Genomic DNA, 13,350 nt, shown 5'->3' on the forward strand with positions numbered 1-13,350 from the left:
ACAACCAAGACAGTGGAACCCCCTTTTAAGACCCCCCAATTTAAGACTCCCCTTGTAAGATCTTATTTTTTAAGTGTTTCATTAATCTGTTGTGTTTGCTTTGGTCATAATTTTGATGAATTCAGTTCTGTTCCTTTCTTTATGAGAGATGTGAGTATATGTACTATTTAGACTGAGTTGACATACAAGAAAAATGTGGCATACATTTTTCAATGACATAAACCAGGCAAAAATTATCACTTCAGTTTGAGTTTGAGTTGAATTTCTGGAAATGCTGATTAGGACAAAGATGGTTGCTGCTGGTTATTTTTCTGTTTTATTCTTGTTTTTGTGATTTCAACAGACCGTTTATGGAGAGGTGCTTCCCGTCCAGTCCAACAATGACGTCATCGGCATGTCTCGCTTCATCCTGACTCGACTGCTGACCAACCCCGACATCTCGGCTCAGTTCTCGCACGCCACGGTGCCCCACCTCTATCATGATGGTCAGTTAACAGTTCAGGATGAAATGCATTGTTCTTTCAATGTTTTGTTTTGGTGCCACTTTCAGCAGGAGTGTACCCTACAATTTTTTGCGACCAGGGAGGCCGGTGAGTCAGCCATTTGCTTTCTACATAATGTTATCAGCCTCAGTTTTCTACCAAATGTTTTTAGGCATAGTTTAACACAATAGGTTTACATGCCCAGTTTTTCACATGTTTTCAGGCTCAGTTTGCCACATACGTTTTCGGACTCTGTTTTGCACATACTGTTTTAGGTTTAAACAAAAAGAGGCTGAGCAGTAACCAGGTTAGGTCTTTCTTTATTAATATTTCGGCAGCGACAAACTGCCTTCTTCAGTATGTTATGTTACAGTTTTAGGGTCAATTTTGCACAGGCACATGACATTCAATTTTTCCACATTAACCCATGCGTGTCTGTGTTTTCAGGCTATGCAGACGCAGTGGCCCAGCACACAATGAAGAAGTTCCTGGTGTTGGTCTACTTGCTGGACTGTGCCAAGCAGTCACGCCTCATTGCACACGACCCCTGTCTCTTCTGCAAGGATGCTGAGATCAAGGTGAGGCTTATTTTAATGTTTAGAATGTCATGGGAAAGTAGAATGCACACACACACACACACACACACACACACACACACACACACACACACACACACACACACACACACACACACACACACACACACACACACACACACACACACACACACACACACACACACAGAGGCACAAGTCAACAGACAAACACACACACACATACAGCACACGTTCAGGCACAGACTCACAAACAAACACGAAATTCATCGCAGTGAGCATTAAAGGGTTTTTGCACTCAGTCATTTTAAGAACATGCCAAGTTTTTGCTGTTTGGTTTAAAGTACGCAGAATGTTTTGAAAGCAAAGATCTATGTCTGTATACATGTCTGCCATTACTTTTCCTTTCAAAATGTTAGTGAAAGAATGACACATACTTTTCTAACAGAAGCTGACTAAGATTTTGAGCCACCATTGTTTAACTTATTCCCAGACATAGAGGACTATAAGTCAGTTGGACCTGGCTTCAAAACATATATCGGTCAAATTGTCCTGGCTGCAAAACTTTGTTCTGTCAGAAGACATCCTGCGTGTCAAAGCTGTCGGACAGTCGACCAGCCTGGGTCGGAACAATGCGTTTGATCAAGAAGTTAGTTTCTAATCACCCTAGGTGTGTCTTCACTCATGAAAAGGTAACTCACTAACTGAGTACATTTTCACCTTTACAGTCCAGCAAAGGGATGCTGACACAGTTTTCTCGTGACTACCTGAGCGGGGAGGGGGACATCACCAAGCACCTGGCCTACATGGGCTACGTGGTGACACACGTGCAGACGCCACTGGACGAGTTTGACTACGCTGTCACCAACCTGTGTACAGACCTCCGCGATGGGCTGAGACTGGGGTGAGTAGACTGACACTGTTTCCATGGATACGCTTGTTTTGTCTACGCGCTGAGGTCATTATTTGTGAATTCTTTCAGATTCAGGGGGTTTCACTGCCATCGACCCCTGCCTGTCAGTGTTCACACTTTCTGCCAGTCCCATCTATGATAATCCTATGTTGTATTTCCTTTAACAGATTATGATTGTGTCATATAGTGTCTGTTTAAATTATACTGTGGTGTTGTTAGCCTGTGTTTGATCTTGTGGGTGGGTGTGTGTGTGTGCGTGCGTGCGTGCGTGCGTGCGTGTGTGAGTACATGTCACAAGACAAAAACTAGATTGAAAATAAGTATAGTTCCAATTGTCCTGCCTTTGGCTGCTTGGTAGGAAAAGTAATGCTCAGAAGACCCCCTACATGTCAAAACTAACAGACGGTCGACTGACCAGGGGTCAGAACAATGCGTCACATCACAAAAGTAGGCGTCAATGACCGAAGATCTGGGAACAACACTGCTGTTTTGTTAACAAAAGGTGACAGGCGCAGTGGCCAAGTGGATAAGACATCAGCCTCCTGATTGGAAGGTTGTGAGTTCATATCCCGCCTGGTGGGTTTACGGTTGAGATTTTTCCGATCTCCCAGGTCAACTTATGTTCAGACTTGCTAGTTCCTTATCCCCCTTCATGTGTACACACAAACACAAGACCAAGTGCGCACAGAAAAGATCCTGTAAACCATGTTAGCGTTAGGTGGGTTATAGAAACACGAAAATACCCAGCACGCCTCCCCCGAAAGCGGCGTATGGCTGCCTGAATGTTGGGGTAAAAACGCTCATACACGTAAAACCCACTCGTGCAAAAACATGAGTGAACGTGGGAGTTACAGCCCATGAACGAAGAAGAAGAAGAAGAGTTAACAAACTGTGTATCCATTGCAGTCGTATCGTCATGCTGCTGTCCGGAGACTGGAGTTTTGCGTCTTCGCTGCGGGCGCCGGCCATCAGCCGCCTGCAGAAGATTCACAACGTGGAGCTGGTCTTCAAGCAGCTGACACAGCGAGGCTTTGACCTCAACACTGCAAAAGGTGGGCAAAAGTTGTACAGACCAGGTGTTGTGCTCCCAATGTTTGACTCTGGACGCTGCCGTTATGTTAGCAAAATGTGACGGGTGCAGTGGCCTAGTGGATAAGACATCAGCCTCGTAATGGTGGGGTATTAGTCTTCAGTCCAGAAAGTTATCAAAAGAGAATATAAAGCAAGTGGTTAACTAATCCGAGATGTTTGTTTTGGCTGCTTCTGTGCCATATTTTCCATGCTTGGCTGAGCTTGGCTGACTACCATGTGCCCAACAAAAAGGGACTGGGGCAAAATCAGCAGAGACACCTGTGCAGAGTTAGTAGGAATAAAATCAGTTGATGTAATTTGTATGTATTCTTCAGGTGTTTCGTTTTTTACATTTAGTCAAGTTTTGACTAAATGTTTTAACGTAGAGGGGGGAATCGAGACGAGGGTCGTGGTGTATGTGCGTGTGTGTGTGTGTCTGTGTGTGTGTGTAGAGCGATTCAGACTAAACTACTGGACCGATCTTTATGAAATTTGACATGAGAGTTCCTGGGTATGAAATCCCCGAACGTTTTTTTCATTTTTTTGATAAATGTCTTTGATGACGTCATATCCGGCTTTTCGTGAAAGTTGAGGCGGCACTGTCACGCCCTCATTTTTCAACCAAATTGGTTGAAATTTTGGTCAAGTAATCTTCGACGAAGCCCGGACTTCGGTATTGCATTTCAGCTTGGTGGCTTAAAAATTAATTAATGACTTTGGTCATTAAAAATCTGAAAATTGTAAAAAAAAATAAAAATTTATAAAACGATCCAAATTTACGTTCATCTTATTCTCCATCATTTTCTAATTCCAAAAACATATAAATATGTTATATTTGGATTAAAAACAAGCTCTGAAAATTAAATATAGAAAAATTATTATCAAAATTAAATTTTCGAAATCAATTTAAAAACACTTTCATCTTATTCCTTGTCGGTTCCTGATTCCAAAAACATATAGATATGATATGTTTGGATTAAAAACACGCTCAGAAAGTTAAAACAAAGAGAGGTACAGAAAAGCGTGCTATCCTTCTTAGCGCAACTACTACCCCGCTCTTCTTGTCAATTTCACTGCCTTTGCCATGAGCGGTGGACTGACGATGCTACGAGTATACGGTCTTGCTGAAAAATGGCATTGCGTTCAGTTTCATTCTGTGAGTTCGACAGCTACTTGACTAAATGTTGTATTTTCGCCTTACGCGACTTGTTTACATTTAGTCAAGTTTGGACTAAATGTTTTAACATAGAGGGGTAATCGAGATGAGGGTCGTGGTGTCTGTGTGTGTGTGTGCGTGTGTGTGTGTAGAGCGATTCAGAGTAAACTACTGGACCGATCTTTATGAAATTTGACATGAGAGTTCCTGGGTATGATATCCCCTGATGTTTTTTTAATTTTTTCGATAAATTTATGTCTTTGATGACGTCATATCCGGCTTTTTGTAAAAGTTGAGGCGGCACTGTCACACCCTCATTTTTCAATCAAATTGATTGAAATTTTGGCCAAGCATTCTTCGACGAAGGCCGGACTTCAGTATTGCATTTCAGCTTGGTGGCTTAAAAATTAATTAATGACTTTGGTCATTAAAAATCTGAAATTTGTAAAAAAAAAAAAATTTTTATAAAACGATCCAAATTTATGTTTATCTTATTCTTCATCATTTTCTGATTCCAAAAACATATAAATATGTTATATTTGGATTAAAAACAAGCTCTGAAAATTTAAAAAAAATTAAAATTATGATCAAAATTAAATTTTTGAAATCAATTTAAAAACACTTTCATCTTATTCCTTGTCGGTTCCTGATTCCAAAAACATATAGATATGATATGTTTGGATTAAAAACACGCTCAGAAAGTTAAAACGAAGAGAGGTACAGTAAAGCGTGTTATGAAGCACAGCGTAACCGCTACCGCGCCAAACAGGCTCGTCACTTTCACTGCCTTTTGCACTAGCGGCGGACTACGTTCAATTTCATTCTGTGAGTTCCACAGCTTGACTAAATGTAGTAATTTCGCCTTACGCGACTTGTTATGTAACTTATATTTTTTGCTGCTGTGTGCAGTTGCCTAGGTAAGACTTGAGTGGCATTAAATCTTTTAACTAGTTAATGTTGTTTGTATCAGTTTAGTAATGTTGTGTTGATTTTCATCAGGTGGCACTCTAAATGCACGTGACATTGTGGATGGACATCGTGAGAAAACGCTCGCCTTCCTCTGGAAACTCATCTTCCTCTTCCAGGTAGACTTTTTTTGTCTATTAGAATTCCCCCCAAAATGTATTATTTTGATAATCAAGGCTCCCACTTTTCAACAAAGTCACAGATTTTGGTGAAAATGTAAACATAAGAAATCTGTAAATGTGATAAGATTTGCATCAGATTCCTGCATTAGAATGTAAATTTTAAAATGACACCCACCCACGCCCTCCCCTCCCGCACGCACACACACCCTTGCACACCCGCCCCAAATTAGATCGATGTTTGCTTTTTAATAGTAAAAGCCTGGTAAATTCCTCACTGAAGAGACAATAATTATAAAATTTGAGTCCTGAGTCTTCTTTATAGCCTTTAGTTTTCTCCAGGTTTTCGTTGCCGATTGTTCATTGATGCTTGGCCACCTATGACTGGCACTTGGGTCTGTCAGTGTAGCGTGATAGACTATGAATGGAAATAACTGTCAATTTTTCGTTGGAGAGGGGGGGGGGGGGGGGGGGGTGGGAGGTAGGGGGCAAACTTCCAATGTCATGTGTACCTTGCCTCAGTGTTTTTATGCAAAAACAAGGGAGAGCAACTCTTCCATAACCCATAAAAACTTATTTCGGGAATTAGTCAGTTGTCTGCATTCCTGTCATGTGTTCACCAGACCATGGCCATGCTGAATGAAGATGAGCTGCAGGAAGAGGTAGACATGCTTGAGCGAACGCTGCGTGTCAAGCTGTGCATGCAGAGACTGCTGAGTCGCACGCATCTCACAGAGACTTTGGGTGAGTGCTTCAGCGCACTGGGAGATTGTTGTGGTCTTTCAGGATAGGCCATTTTCAGAGGCTGTAGTATCAGATTTCGGATGATCAAAAAGTATAGATGACGGGGGAAAAAATAGAACTAAAGTGTGTGTTTTTTTTAAAGAAGAAAAAAAGAAAAGCAAGTAACGAAGAAGAAAATAAAAACAGAATGGAGAGAGAGAGATTCAGATAATCAGAGATTGCTTTCAAATGAAAAAATAAATTAAAAAGGAAGAAAAAGGACAGAGATGCGCTATTATTATCAGGTTATGATTTTGTATGCACATCCACGCTTTCATAGTTACACTGACAAGATAAGTCCTGCAGATCAACCAGAAGTGTTCTGCTTACTGAATGTATAAGTGTCTGACTTTGACTTTTGAAACAAGAGTTGATGGGTTTGTTTTTTGTATTCTGCATTAGTCTGAGAATAAAAATTCTTTCGACATGTGTATGTGTGCAGCGAGGCGTGACTCAGGAGGGGTGACCGTGGCCATGGACAACCCCCTGACACAACTGCTGCTCAAGTGGTGTCGTACCGTCTGCCTCCACTACGGTGTCAAGGTAACCACGGCAACAAGGCTACAACACTAAAAACACAATGCTATAGCACATATGTAGTAGCATATTTGAAATGTCTACTTAGTCTTTTCAGTTCTCAGAGCAAAAAAAAACAAAACGTGCAGGTAATATCTCAACAGTTTACTTTTTTGAACATTGAACATTCTCTTAGAATAATGTGATGATATCTATTGTCTTTGTGTTAATCTGAAATCTGTCACAGCTTAGGACAGGCATTACACAACTGTATTTATTGATGAGACCATGTTGACATAGTTCCTTACAACTACATCCGTACCTGTCAAAATGCATGCACCTTTTTAACACAACTTGTACAGTGGATTTCCTTAGCTGTGAGTAGTAGGAAAGAGGTATAAACCGGACCCTTTTTATTTGCGCAATGCGCAATGCGCAAGGGTAGGGACCAGCATAAAGTGATAGGTTAAGGTGCCTGTGTTTAAGTAGTGATAAGGAGATATTGCGGATAAACGGTTTATTGCGTTTTATATTTTGTCATGTGATTTCATGTGCCTGTACCTGTTGCTCGGTACTAATGACCACTCCAGGTGGGGTAATGACAGGATTACTGCTCCCCTGCAGTAATTGCCCCCATAGGGTCAATTACTGCTTTTTTTTTTATTGGTGCTTATCGCAGTTGGAGTACTGACAGTAATTGACCCTCCCTCTGTGTTTTCACGGGCTTGGGACCGTTTTGACATGGTATGTCAAAGCCACATTGGGGGTTTTTTGGGATTAAACAATACGAGCATTATTTACAGAAGCAAAACATGTCTTATCAAATTTATTTACAAAAACGACAAAGTTGTTTGGCATTGGAATGTTAACCATATCACAGGCGGCGGTATCACAGTCAAAAAAGAAAGAGCCCCATTAGACGGGTATCACAGTCAAAAAAGAAAGAGACCCGTTAGACGGGTGTAGGCAGGGTTGAAACCCCATCAGAAGCGATCACACGCTTGATGTAGAAAAACGAGAGTGACTTTCTGGTTTGGGAATAAGTGAACATAGACTTTCCGTCTGTCTTGAAACCCGTGTTTAGAAGCACCTGTTGGTAAGACTCTTTTGTCAGTTTGTTTTGGTTTTTGTTTAAACCTTTTGAACTAAATTTGTTCCCACTGTCCCCCTCACAAAAGTAGGTTTTAGAACACAAACCAATGAACGCATTTCCTTGGTATTCGGTTTTAAAGAGACCGGGTGTTCGTTTGTCGTACTGGACACGTGCTGTACAAGCCTGACAGAGAGTCGCGTCCCATGGGGCGTTAGCTAAACGGGTGTTTTGGAAGGCTACCTCGTGTTGGTCACAGGCTTGTGCAGGGAACCATTGGTTATACACTTTGTAAAACTGCTCTCGCAGTTCAGGACGAACCACCTCTTCTAACGTTGAAGCGCTAAGCGCCATGTACAGAGAATCTGTATCCATTTCCAAAAGCTGGTAGTCGGCTCTGGACACAAACTTATCTAGAAAATCAAAATGAAACTCCAACATGCGTAGTTTAGCGTACTGGTAAACAAAGTAACCAATCTGAGAGGGAAGTGACCAGTTGATTTTTTTTTTAGTCATCTCTACTTCAGTGACAACCTCTGATACTTCTGTTAGTTTTTGAAAACGACCGTTGTTGATCAGTTTTGATGCCTCGTCAGACAAAACGTAATGAATATCACGATGGTTGGCCACGTTAGTTAAGGTTTTCCCGTAGGCTGAGTTACCGAGCAGTTTGAAAGTTTCAGCTAAGATAGCTTTTGACGGGTCTTGGTCCCCTGCTCGTCTCGCGTTTGAAACGCTGTCACCAAACTGACGGAAACAGGTTTTGGGTTGATACTCTACGATCAGCGTGATGTTTTCAACAACCAACCCGTGCTGCACGTACCAAAACAAGAGGGGTGTGGCTAGCAGAATTTGTTCACCGTGGTAACTCCCAACAAGTGTACGGCGTGGTTGGGATAAGAGCTTGTGTTTTTCAGCGTAGTCTTTCATAAAATCCCCGATCTGTTCTCGGCTGACAGACTCATTTTTGAAAATAGGCTGCATTTCACTGAAATGTTCTTTCAGATGGTCAGGTACATAAATATCACACTGTACCAACCCGAACAAAGTTTTGTTTTGCACCGCGTCTAAGACAGTTTGATCTGTGATGGTAGAAGGATGCCGGAAGGGTTTAAGTGTCGGAAAACGACCTTGTAGAAAAGTCTGAATGTGGGTGTTTTGTTTTTTGTCTGCGTACCATTCACACTCCCATTTTTCGACGATAGTCACACCCACATCCTCACGCAAGTATTTGGTAATGTTGCTTGTATGTTCTCTGAGTTCAATTAGTGTTTTTCCGGTGACAGGGTTAGTCGTTTTACCGGCGGTCACAGAACAGTCATGCCCGTGGAACAAACATCCGTGAAACTGATAGCAAATTTGATTTGCGGCATCCCAACCATCAACCCTAATCTTTTTTCGACCAAGGGCCTTCTCTTTCGCGTTAAACTTATGTTGGAGATGGATCTGTTTTGATGCCATGACCCACTCCAACCATTCCCGAGCTAGCTGACCGTAGGGATCTGTTTTTTCCGCTTTAAAAGCGTTTTCTTTTCTACGAATGACAGGGTGCTCTGTGGGCATGTCTTGCATGAGTGCAGCTAAATACAGCGCATTTGCATCAAATCCCTGAACAGACTGTACCGGCTTGTCTTGATTACCACGAATGTATGTTTTGTCTTTTTCGTGGTATCTGTGAAAGACAATAGACGGACCCCCGACAATGTTCTTTCGCAAAAGTGCGTGAACGTCTTTTTGTTTTTCGTTAAAAAGTGAAAAGTAGGTATCTGAAGACAACGTGTCAAACAGATACTTCAGTGTCACACCGGGGACAGAAATACCGTCTTTCAGCAAATCAACTCGCAGACTAGCGTACATACTAATCTGATGCTGCAAAGCAACCAGAAACGGCCCTGTATCTAGGTTGTTGTACCACTCCAAAAAATCCTTCAAAGTCGTCATTTTGTTTTCAGTCCACACACGCTGACAAAAAGCGTACTCTGTATCAGAAATATTTGAGTTTTTGAGCTTACTAAAAAAAGCTGCATGGGGTGGGAGTTCTCTTTCATCTAGTGTACTTAGACTAGTGACGTATTCATAACAGAAAAAACCCTTTTGCTCTTCGACACCGAACGCCTTGAGGTACTTGGAATAACTAAAACCTGGCGCAAGAAAATTGTTGATGTCGAGAAACCGAAGTTTATCTGTACAAAGACACATATACTGATTGTTACGTTTAACAACAAACTTGAAAGGGGGTCTTTTAGGGGCCTTCTTTTTTCCCTCTGTTTTGACTTCTTTGTCTTCTTCTTCTTCTTCCTCTTCTTCTTCTTCACCCACGGTATCAAAACCATCTGGTTCAAAAACAGGGTCTGTTTGACTTTCGTCTTTTGGAAGATCGTTATGGGCTGTTTTGTCTTTGACAAACTTTTCAATGAGAAAAGGTTTGATCACATTCAGATCGTAGCGAGAAGAATTGAAACCTACGACAGGCAGTTCTTGTAAATACTCATATAATTTCTGTCTGAGTCTTTCTACGGGGATGTTGAGGCTATCTGTCTCGTGTTGTTGTGTCTCTTCGATCTCAGTCAACTGATCAAACACATCTTTAAATTCTTCACAAAGAAGGGCGCAGGAGGCTTCAGAGATACGTTCTAGGTAGTTAACCATGCTATCCACTAGTTCTTGAGAGTCACCTTTACTCACAAAACAGGTTGGTTCTGTGAAATGGGGAACATTACTGCATACAGAAACAGAAAGAGGAATATGTTTTGCTGTATACTGTGTACAGTTTGACTCAACTGATTTTGTCTGTGGCAGGTTATCTGTGTCAAAAAACACCTCAAAATCAAAAGTCGCTCTGTAGGGAAAAACAAAATCTGTAGCTACCTGAACACCGTGGTTTTGTAGCTGTTGAAAAATGTTTTGAGGTGGTGAGTAAACCCCGCCTTTGAACGTTTCCTTTGAACCCTCACCCTGACAAGTCTGCTCATGTCGATTCATTTTAAACAAAGACGACCAGAGTTTCCCGCATTTGGAACAAGCCAACGCATGACCGAGTTTATCAATGTCTAAAATGTACATGAAATGGTCTTTGTAACGCAAGAGACGCATAACGCCAGAATGTTTGTAAGCGCTACGACGCAGAGGAACGAGACAGACAGGTGTTTGGTTCTCGTCAAACTCAAACACATCTATGTTCACCTTAAATTCAGATTCAATCGACTCAAGTTGAAACAAAGTGACCCCCGGAAAGTGGACAGGGGGAGAATGTCCGGCCCACTGTTTGAACAAGGTTTTTGTGGGTTTTTGCAAAGAATGACGCGAGGCTCCTTTGTGCAAAGCAAGACAGCGAAAGAGACACAGACCATCAGTATAAGGAAAATGATTATGCGCGTCTTTTTGCAACTTGTGCAAGAACTGTGTGTTTGTGATGTAGTCAGGTAGACTACCACAGGCACAACCGATAGGAAAGTCAGTCAAAGGCGTGACATAGAAACTGGAAGACATGATGCTGTGAACAGCATACCGAGAGTTTGGGCGTTCGAGTCTAACTTGTTCTAGAATGTCATGGTCACTGATTTCACCGAGAAAAGAAAGAAAGTCCTGCTTTGAGTTGATCAGGCGCGGTCGTTGTAAGACAGAGTGGTTATTGACTGAGGCATGAAAGAAAGACAAGTCACCCGACTCTTTGTTTTTGAGAAGAAAAGAGTGAGAAAAATTGATTTTGAAGCGCTTGTTTTGTTCATGGAACAGATCAAGAAGCGACTCGTCCCAATCAGGGAAATCAGAACAAGGGTTCCAGAGAATGGTATAGGTTGACTGAAGTTTACCAGGCCGCTTATGAGTTTTAACAGAATTCCAATGCTTTTCGTACATTTGTCTTTCTTCAAAAGGTAACTTTTTGATTTTTTCTTTTTCTAGTGCTCGTTTGTTTAATCCCTTTTTGGGGGAAGGGGCTTCCTGTGAAGACGAACTTTTTCTTTTGGACCCAGCGACTGTCGGCGCTGGTGGTGGAGGTGTCCGACTCGCAACATCTTGGCAGTTTTTGGTTTTTTCATGCCGAGCAAGGCCGTGTTTTCTGCTAAACGACTTGCCGCACATAGCACAGAGAAAAGGTCTGGCTTTGTTATGGGCTTCGTTAACATGAGCGTTAAGGTTGTAGTTTTGTGTAAAAACCTGTTCACAGTGCGGGCATTGGTTACGCTGCAATAAAAAAAAACTATGTCTGAACTACAAAAAACAATATAAAAAAAAACATCTTACATAAAAACATTTATTTTTCTAAAAAGCTATGTCTGAGAAAAAAGTAACACGCTACTTTATTTTTTTTATCTTTACAAGATATAAAAACAAAATCAACTTACCAAATCTGTTGAAGCTGGTTGTGGCGTTGTGTTAGCGTCACTGCTGCTGCTGCTGTTGGTCGCCATAGTTGTTTTTGTTCACCACCACCCACTTGTAAAGTCGAAGAGACACTCAAGAGTTAGCCCCAAAAGAAGTTTATTTATACCCCCTCTTTCCCCGCGTTTCTATTTTTAGGTGCTGACCAATCAACAAGTTCTAACATGTTTAGGTCTTGCGTATCTGTGGTGCAATAACTCAGGCGTAAGCACCCAATGACCCCCTCTGGAGGTTTACCGGAGAGGGGGCTCCGCGAAGCGCAGGGATACCGTTTAATTTCCTTACTCTGACACCCCCCCTGACAGGGCACCAAACTACATAGCTATTAAAGAGAGAGGGCTCCGCGAAGCGCAGAGAAAGTGTGAATGTGTGTGTGTGTGTGTGTGTGTGTGTGTATGTGTGTGTGTGTGTGTGTGTGTGTGTGTGTGTGTGTGTGTGTGTGTGTGTGTGTGTGAGTTAGTTTTGAATATAAAATTTAAAGTAGATGTTTGGTTTTTTTAAATTAATAAATAAAGATAAGGATAGGATCTTAGTTTAGTATGTGAAAATGGATCCAAGGTGGAAACATCCTTTTACCTGTGTGATTGCCGGTCCCACAGGGAGTGGGAAGACTCATTTTGTCAAACAATATTTGAATCACTTACAAGATATGATGACACCCCCTCCAGAGGAATTGATTTGGTGTTATGGGGCGTGGCAGTCTGGTTACAATGAGATGAGACATGTGACGTTTGTGGAGGGTTTACCCGACGTGGAACAGTGGACAGGGGTCAAAAGGCGACTGGTCATCATTGATGATTTGATGAGTGAGACAAACGACAAGGTCACACAACTATTCACCAAAGAAAGTCATCATCGGAATCTGAGTGTAATGTATATTGTACAGAACCTGTTCGGAAAAAACAAAGAGCAGAGGACGATCAGTTTGAACAGTCACTACCTGGTGGTGTTTAAAAACCCACGGGATGCTTCACAGATCAACCATCTGGCCAAGCAGATGTACCCTGGGAAGCTAAAGTATGTCCAAGAGGCATTTAAAAATGCGACTTCTATGCCTCACGGTTATTTGCTGTTTGACTTGCGACAAGAGACACCCGATCATCTTCGTCTGAGAACAAAACTTTTCCCACCAGAGCACCCTGTAGTGTACCTTCAAAAATAACCATGTCTACACGCCTGAAGAGAAATGTACCCATGTTGCGATTGTTGTGTGGGGCTAAGCCTGCCGTGATTAAGGCCGTATTGAAAGGAGCTTCTCCAGATTTGATCCATGCGTTGTGCGAGTGCTCCCTGAACATCTTAAAAGGCCATGTGCAG

General features: G+C 41.9%; 1 protein-coding gene across 1 annotated transcript in view; it reads left to right on the forward strand.

The window, feature by feature from the left end:
- The window catches only part of LOC138949126 (abnormal spindle-like microcephaly-associated protein homolog), a 49,695-nt gene that overhangs the window by 12,082 nt on the left and 24,263 nt on the right, over window positions 1–13,350 (forward strand). Inside the window, exons 8-14 of the mRNA XM_070320885.1 lie at window positions 344–485; window positions 930–1,060; window positions 1,765–1,940; window positions 2,856–3,001; window positions 5,176–5,261; window positions 5,885–6,005; window positions 6,487–6,587. Of these exons, the coding sequence (XP_070176986.1) occupies window positions 344–485; window positions 930–1,060; window positions 1,765–1,940; window positions 2,856–3,001; window positions 5,176–5,261; window positions 5,885–6,005; window positions 6,487–6,587 (903 nt within the window). The remainder of the gene's footprint in view (window positions 1–343; window positions 486–929; window positions 1,061–1,764; window positions 1,941–2,855; window positions 3,002–5,175; window positions 5,262–5,884; window positions 6,006–6,486; window positions 6,588–13,350) is intronic.

This window comes from Littorina saxatilis, linkage group LG15 (assembly GCF_037325665.1).
Source record: "Littorina saxatilis isolate snail1 linkage group LG15, US_GU_Lsax_2.0, whole genome shotgun sequence".
NCBI classification, from domain to species: domain Eukaryota; kingdom Metazoa; phylum Mollusca; class Gastropoda; order Littorinimorpha; family Littorinidae; genus Littorina; species Littorina saxatilis.